We start from the raw sequence: 8,110 nt of genomic DNA, 5'->3' as shown, positions 1-8,110 counted from the left end.
TGGAGGCCACAGTGCTCTTTCTTACAGGGTTGGAGCACAGGACACCCCGACATCATGAGTTGGTCCTTGCACCCCCGGAGTTTAATTTTCTACTTCTACACTCTTTCACTGCTCTCTTCAACATGCCTAGCAGTAAGTGTGCTCTTCACAAGATGTATTTGTTTTAAATGGAAAGCTGAAAAATAAGAAGAGATATGATAAACTAGTGAAATTTCTGTATTTTTTCTCCTCTAGTATGTTGCCACCAGAGACAACTGCTGCATCTTAGATCAAAGATTTGTAAGTAGTTTTTATGTTTCTTGCTGTGTATGGACTGCAGAGGGGCAGAGGAAAAAGAGGAGTTCTCTCACAAATATTATTTGGCATTTTAAATTCTTTTTTTTAATATAGTCTAGCTTTTACCTATTTTTATCAGTAGGTTTTAAGTGTAGTTTTTTATCAAGATTTTCAATCACTCTGTTGTATTTTCAGGGTAGTTATTGCCCAACTACATGTGGAATTGCAGATTTCCTATCTAGTTACCAAAATGAGGTAGACAAGGATCTACAATCTTTGGAAGACACATTACATCAAGTGGAAAACAACACGTCAGAAGCCAAAGAACTGATCAAGGCAATCCAAATCAACTATAATCCTGATGCCCCACCGAAGCCAAGTGAGGAACTAAATAATACTGACTGAGAAAATGATTTGTAAAATTCTTTTGCTGTCGTTTTAGTGGCTGTATTTGCCTAAGCATTTTTGTCTCTGATCTCATATTACAGATAGTATAGATAGTGCTACTAGAAATTCCAAGAAAATAATGGAAGATATTATGAAATTTGAAGCATTAATTATATCACATCAATCAAATATTCGGTAAGCATTTTTGTTTTAACTTACTCTCTAAGAGTGATTTAGGTTTTATTTAATATCGCATACTTCAGTGGGAGTAATTTTTTCCACTTCTGATATCCAACGACATTATGCCTGACCATCTGGAACACAGCGGAGATAGCATTTTTAGTGCCATATGAATTGTATTGGGTTATAATTGCTTTTGAACAATCATGTGGGAGAAAGGGGGTCTAGATGACTTTAAATGCTGTTATGACCGTATTTATCAAAATGTTTCTTTTCCCTACCCTCATTTGTCTTAAAAAATAAATTCGAACGGGAATTTGGGTGCAGAAACTAAAATTCTCTTTATAAGATTGTCAACAAATTGATGGTGAGGAATTAGCAAGCAGAGGCACAGGAAGGATATTGGCTACAAAAGTTAAGAGACTAAGTGTAACAAACATAAAGCTCTGTGTTGATAATAGCACCATGGACCTGCGATTACGTACTCTTCTCCCTTCCCTTGAAAGTAAAATGTCCCTATTAAGTTCCCAGGGACTCATTAACTTCCTTAACATAGGGTCGAGGATACAGTTTTAGTTCCTTCCTCAATTTTTATTTCTACCTTGTTTTCAAAGTAGCATAAGAAACAGCAATAAATGGTGGCTAGGGAGAAATACCCCAGGAGGGATTTCTCCTCTTTCTGGTATCAGAAGGCCATGGTTATTAACATTATAAGTTGCATTGCTATTGCCCATTATTAAGTTGAAAAGACTAGTATGTAGAAATTTTCTAAGGTGTGGTAAGTGGTCAAATACTTTTGATATCCTTCTTCACAGAAAGATGCAATAGTATGCATTGCAGACAGTTTTTTTTTTTTTTCATTTCTGAATATGTACAGCAACCTGTGAAAACTACAAGTGCAAGTTTTTTTACTTCCTCCAGCCTTTTCCCAAAGCTATGGAAACAGAAACATTAAGAAGGTCTGGAAAGTATCTATTGTTTTAATATGTATAAGACAATGTCCCAGATACCTTCTCCATGGAGGTTATAGATTACAGATCTTAAAGAGGTCCTCAGCAGATTCACAAGTGAAAAGCATAATTCAGCACATGTGAATTATTGAACAGAGCCTTTTCTTCCCTGAGAATATCCAGTCTGAAGAATGATCACCGGGCAATCTTCCTATTAATCAGGCTCCTCACTTAATGAGGTTATCTGCTGCCCTTGATACAGATGGTAAAAATTTGAATGACCACTGTTTCATGACAATGACATTGTTTATGGACAAGGACTTTGTTATTTTCTTTTCAAGAAAGCTTAGAATTTTAATTTGCCTCAATTAAGTAACATAAGTTTACAGTTTTCCCAAGAAATGGAGTAATTTATCAGAAAGTAATTCTCGAAAAGATAAGGTAGTATTTTTCAATGAAAATACAAAATTACACGTCTGAAGGGAATGCTCTGTTATCTCATTCTTCTGCTTGAAGGTTTTTGCAGGATATTTACAATTCAAATAGTCAGAAGATTGTTACCTTGAGACAGAAAGTAGCCCAGCTGGAAGCACAGTGTCAAGAACCTTGCAAAGACACAGTAAAAATACACGATGTCACAGGGAAAGGTAAGTGACAAGAAGAGATTTCATTTTTTTGGAATGTAGAGGAATAATTTTGAAAGTACCTGGCCATTAAATCTAAAATGTCCAATTGCTTTGATTTTTCTTGAGTAGCTAAAAATAGTTTGAAGAGAATGATGATGTGAGAAGGAAGAAAAGGCTTCGTGGGAAATGAATAGTTGACTTGTTAAAAGCTCACACTCAAGGCTGGAACAATTGTACCTGGATTTTAAACCACAGTAAATGCTTACTTTTCTCCTTTAGATTGTCAAGATATTGCCTATAAGGGAGCCAAAGAGAGCGGGCTTTACTTCATCAAACCTGTGGCAGCTAAGCAGCAGTTCTTAGTCTACTGTGAAATTGATGAATCTGGAAATGGATGGACTGTGCTTCAGAAGGTATTTTTTCCCTAACTATGTATATGTAATAAACACTCATATAAGCATTTGCCTTATACTGGATACTTTTCTAAACACCTTGTGAACATTAACTCAATTAATCCTCGCAATGTCCCTGTGACGTAGGTACAATTATTACCTCTATTTACAGAGCAGGAAGCTTAGGCACAAGAGGTAAAGTAAGTTGCCTAAGATCATATAACTAACTAGTAAGTACCAGAGTCAGGATTTGAACCCAGGCAGACTAGTTTCAGAGTCTGTGCTTAGACACTACGCTCTGCTGTCATTGCTGTTACAGATACATGATAGCACTTAATCACAGGATCATAATGGCAAAAATAAAAAAACTAAACTATAAGGGACCTGTTTCATCAGTTAGATCAAGACCCACAGCTGCCAATTCCAAAAAGATAATGCCCCCACAGGATAAAGTTGGGTTGTTCCAAGAAAGGACCCCCTGCTCCCTCTCTGCCGGTCCCTAGTAGGTGCAGCAATCTTTTCCAGTTTACTTCTGACCACTGTCACAACTAATCCTGCAGGGGGCACTCGGAGGGCGTGTTTGGTGGAACCTCTGGTCGGCAGAGAGATGGAGCAATAAATTGACCTTTCCACCATCAGTACAAAAATCAGTAAAATCAAGCTGAGGTTCCGAAGTCCTCTAGGTGTCTTTTAAAAACGGTCACTAATTTAGAATTTACCACATTACAGGCACTCATTAAGTATTTCTCTTACATTCTCTCATGTAATCCTGTAATAACCCTAAGAAGTAAGCATCATCGTTCTTATTTAACAGACGAGAAAACTGAGGCAGCTTGACCAAGGTCATTTAGTTAATAAATGATAGGATCACACCATCCATATTTTCAACAAACGTTTATAGCACTTTCTTTATGTAACTCATCCTCTGTTCTCTCCTTTTGTTTATGCAATTGTATAATCAGAGGCTTGATGGCAGTGTGGATTTCAAGAAAAACTGGATTCAATATAAAGAAGGGTTTGGACATTTGTCTCCTACTGGCACCACAGAATTTTGGCTGGGAAATGAAAAGATTCATTTGATAAGCACACAGTCTACCATCCCATATGTATTAAGAGTACAGTTGGAGGACTGGAGTGGCAAAACAAGGTACTGTTTTAGAAAGGACTTCTTGTTGTCTGGAATGTGCCCTTTCTGACCATCAATAGAGCAATGGCAAAGACTGCCTGACAAATGCAAAGCCTGACAGATGCAAAGAGCACATCCAGCCATTTCTCCCAGAAACCATTTTGGTTCTTGAGTAGCCCAAAGTGATAGGTCCTATCCAGGATGGATTTGAGATTTTGGTTCAATCTATTTACCCTGGAACCATACAGAATAATTGTGAATATTCACTGAGCATTTAATATTTATCAGAAATCAAGCATGAAATTATAATTTAATTTAGTCCTAATAAATCTTTCACGAGGTAGGTAGTATCATTACTCCTATTTTACAGATAAATTTTCCCAAGGTCACATTGCATTGCTGTTATAATGTAAAGGTTGGACTTGAACATGGATAGTTTGACTCTACATATCGTCTTCTTAAGACTCTTCTGGTTGAAAAGCTAATCTAGGCTCTTCAGATTTCCTGGCTACCTTAAAATTAAATGAGCCAGCATTTTTACTGAGATAGAGCCCCCTCTATGCTCAGAGCTATCTGGGGACCTTCAGCATTAGATACCTTATGAAAATTCAGAAAAATATCCAACCCTCTTTTTATGAAATAATGAAATATGTTTTGTATCCAAACACATATTTTAATTTTTTTTAAATTTTTATCCGGAAAGTACCATAGTTAGTACAGCTGTTCCTGTGAAAACATCTTCCATGTTGCAAGTACTGGAGTTCAGGGAAGGAGTTAGATATTTCCTGGAAATCTCTGTTCATGTACCAAGGCCCATTCTTCCCTGCACTCTATAGACTTCTGGCCCCCATTCATATTTTTTCCCAGGGGAGACTCCCTCTCTGATTCCCCAGCTCATGTTTTTATGGGCCACCCAAGGCCCACTTCTTTTATATGATTCTTTAAGAAGCCCTTCTTATTGCCGCTACCACATTGCCTTGGGAAAGAAAAGTCCCTTTAAGACCTCACTCTTCAGATTGTATGAGTAGCTAAAGGAGCTGTAGTTCCTTTAAGTTTAGTACATTAATTAACAGTCACTCACTGTCAGCTAATTTCTGTGGTTTATGATACCTGTATGAACAATGCTAACCACTTAGATGAAAGTGAAAATATAAGGTTGGTTAGATTTATCCACACATCAGGATTTGATATTAGGATCCTACAGGCAAAAAGCATCAAAATGGCTGAAGTTTTTAGTTTTCATTGAAATGCCAAGAAGGTTTCTAGACCTGTTCTGGGTGGTACCAATGAGCTGTGAACAGCCATTGCCTCTTGCCAAGTTTACAGAAGTCTTCATTCAATGAGTACATTTCAGACTTAAGAAACAAAGTTAAAAATTCCAAACAATTGTCCTATAGGATAGGAACCTCCTGAGGTCCCTAATGAGGCTCAAGATATTATGTGTCTGTTTCTTTATAGTACTGCGGACTATGCCATGTTCAGGGTAGGACCTGAAAGTGACAAATACCGCCTGACATATGCCTACTTCATCAGTGGAGATGCCGGAGATGCTTTTGATGGCTATGATTTTGGTGACGATCCTAGTGACAAGTTTTTCACATCCCACAATGGCATGCAGTTCAGTACCTGGGACAATGACAATGATAAGTTTGATGGTAACTGTGCTGAACAGGATGGATCTGGTTGGTGGATGAACAAGTGTCATGCTGGTCACCTCAATGGAATATATTACCAAGGTATGGTTTTCTTCCTTAGATGTATGAGTTAATGTGTAGTCTATATTTTTATAAAAGATATAAATAGATAAAAGGAAATGAGCAATAATTAGTAAAGATATTAAGGGGCTTATTATATAATTCTTGATTTAAAATCGGAATTGGATAAGAACTATGCTTATACTTCAAATTGGTCCCTCTACAAGACTCCACCTGCCACAAAACAGCCAGTGGTATATCATTGCACCTGAAATTACCGCCATCAGAGTTGACACTTTGGGTTATGGTATCTCCTCCAGATTTACCATATATATGATCTGGAAGGACTAACATCACCATATTTATGCTTGTTAACACATTAGCCTGGGTCAGCTTCACATGAGCAGTGTATCAGATATAACCAGTGAGCAGTGAACTGGTGTCTGGAGACGTGGAGTAAAGAGCAAGAAATTGTTGGCAAGGACAGGGGTCCATGGAGCTTGAGAGGAGGAGTCTAGCTTAAGAGTCTAGACACTTACTTTAGGATGTGGGGAAGGCAAACTATAGTTTTCTCTAAGGTTGGAGCCATCATGAACACTGATTTTACTTACTAGCCAATCCAGGGCTTAAAATCACCTTAAAAATGACTGAAATTTACCTTTTGGTTTTTACAAGATTTTTAAAAAATCGTATTTATCTTTGCACCTACAGACCATATAATTAGAAGAAATTCTCAGGGAAGGGGTTAGATCCATATGACCCAGAATAGCCATGTTGCTAGCCATTTTTGGACTCAGATACTCCCATACAAAATTACATGATATCTGCTGCCTGTGGACAAGGAGAGGGCAAATCAACCTAATCTCCACTTTATAATGGGGATGTGAAATAACATTCCAGGGCCATTTTCTAAAGTCCCTCGTACTTTCCAGTACAATTGTGTTTTCAGATGACTTGAGACCATCTGATCAGGAATTATGACTCCTGCCATTCTAATCTATGTGCACAAAGACAGTCCAGGATGACCACACTCAGGGAAAGAGATCAGTTTGGGGAGATTGGGGTTCTAGCCCTGTTAGTAGTGAATATATTTAAAGTATGAATGTGACCAGAAAGTATAATGCAGATGTAAGAGGTTTTTTAGGAACGCATTTATTTTAATTAAAAATTGAGATTTTAGGAGTCTTGAGGGATATTTTCAGTTAGTTGATAACATTATAAATTTGATGTCACAATGGACATTAATTGAGAGTTCTGGATAAATTCTCTGAGGTAAGGAAATCCAGGAGCAATGATATATCCATCTATAATTTGTCTTAGGTGGCACCTACTCAAAAGCATCCACTCCTAATGGTTATGATAATGGCATTATTTGGGCCACTTGGAAATCTCGTTGGTATTCCATGAAGAAAACCACCATGAAGATAATTCCATTTAACAGACTCACCATTGGAGAAGGGCAGCAACACCAGCTTGGGGGAGCCAAACAGGTCAGACCAGAACACCATGTTGAAATAGAATATGAGTGAATCATTTTACCTTGAGAATTACTGTTCCTTTCTATTAACCCACAAAGTTTCAGCAACTTTTCTGAAAGTTTCTTTTCATTTTCTCTCCCCATGTTTATCAATTTTGTCTTTTATTAAGGAAATTAAACCCTAAATGGAAATTATAACTTACTTTGAACTGTATTCCTAAGTTACTGAACTCAGAGTTATTTAAAATTTGTGTATTGGATAACATTTTAACATGTTTCCTAAGTGCATATGAGATAATTGCCATATTTTTTACATTTTAATGATCATGTGTCATTTTGTGTTGGTGATTTTTAAAAAGCATGTCTTAAGTATTTTTAGTATATACTAACAAAATAAGAGCAAATTCTAGCATTTCAAATGCCTAAGTATTTTTTCATGTGTATTACCTTCAATAATTTATATTTAATTATTTTTAAATGGAAAGAATTATATCTTTTTAATATATTTTTGTTTTGGTCATAGGCTGGAGACGTTTAAAAGCCCATTTCAAACGTGATTTACTTTTTTAAAAGGACTTTATCTGAACAGATAAATATTTTTCATATGGGACAATGGACTTGTAAAGCCTCACTTCATTTTAAGAGAAAAAGAACCCTTGTTGAAAACTCCACTGACAGTTTTATGCTGGTGATAATTTATCTACATCCCATTTCAATAAACGTTTTTTTTTCCTATGACTAGATACACAGTACCTTTTATTGACCATTAAAAATCACACTCTCCTTCAATTTAGTAATTACAGTTGGGCAATCATCAGTGGTTGCTGACTCCTCCCTTTATACTAAACCTTATACCTGCCTCTTGGGGAGTTAATGAAAAAATAAAAATCATGGCTTTTGCCTTCCAGGAGATAGAAAATAAACACAGGAAACTACAGTAACCCAAAGGGACAAAATTTGATATAAAAACATAAACACAAGTCATAATCACAGAACTAAGAT

At 36.6% G+C, this 8,110-nt stretch overlaps 1 protein-coding gene across 2 annotated transcripts; it reads left to right on the top strand.

Moving 5' to 3' along the window:
* Positions 1-7,851, top strand: FGG (fibrinogen gamma chain). Of its 2 annotated transcripts, XM_090288734.1 has the most exons (10): positions 2-132; positions 235-279; positions 472-655; positions 765-858; positions 2,310-2,440; positions 2,699-2,832; positions 3,774-3,958; positions 5,396-5,673; positions 6,952-7,121; positions 7,632-7,851. In XM_090288734.1, exons 1-10 carry the CDS (start codon positions 55-57, stop codon positions 7,644-7,646), a joined length of 1,314 nt encoding a protein of 437 aa, XP_090144860.1. In that variant the 5' UTR covers positions 2-54; the 3' UTR covers positions 7,647-7,851. The 2 variants fall into 2 exon arrangements, with proteins under 2 accessions (XP_090144859.1, XP_090144860.1); XM_090288733.1 differs by having other exon boundaries at positions 1-132; positions 6,952-7,694.
* The last annotated feature ends 259 nt before the right edge of the window (positions 7,852-8,110 follow it).

The sequence above is a fragment of the Furipterus horrens genome, unplaced genomic scaffold, assembly GCF_987537825.1.
Source record: "Furipterus horrens unplaced genomic scaffold, mFurHor1.1.pri manual_scaffold_10, whole genome shotgun sequence".
NCBI classification, from domain to species: Eukaryota; Metazoa; Chordata; class Mammalia; order Chiroptera; family Furipteridae; genus Furipterus; species Furipterus horrens.
This window is presented reverse-complemented; position numbering and strand designations above follow the sequence as displayed.

Bases quoted from the DNA above. Each gene is read 5' to 3' on its own strand.
- FGG (XM_090288733.1), top strand. From the start codon at position 55: ATGAGTTGGTCCTTGCACCCCCGGAGTTTAATTTTCTACTTCTACACT. The intron at 133-234 runs GTAAGTGTGCTC...TTTCTCCTCTAG, and splicing joins TCTCTTCAACATGCCTAGCA to TATGTTGCCACCAGAGACAA. The intron at 3,959-5,395 runs GTACTGTTTTAG...GTTTCTTTATAG, and splicing joins GACTGGAGTGGCAAAACAAG to TACTGCGGACTATGCCATGT.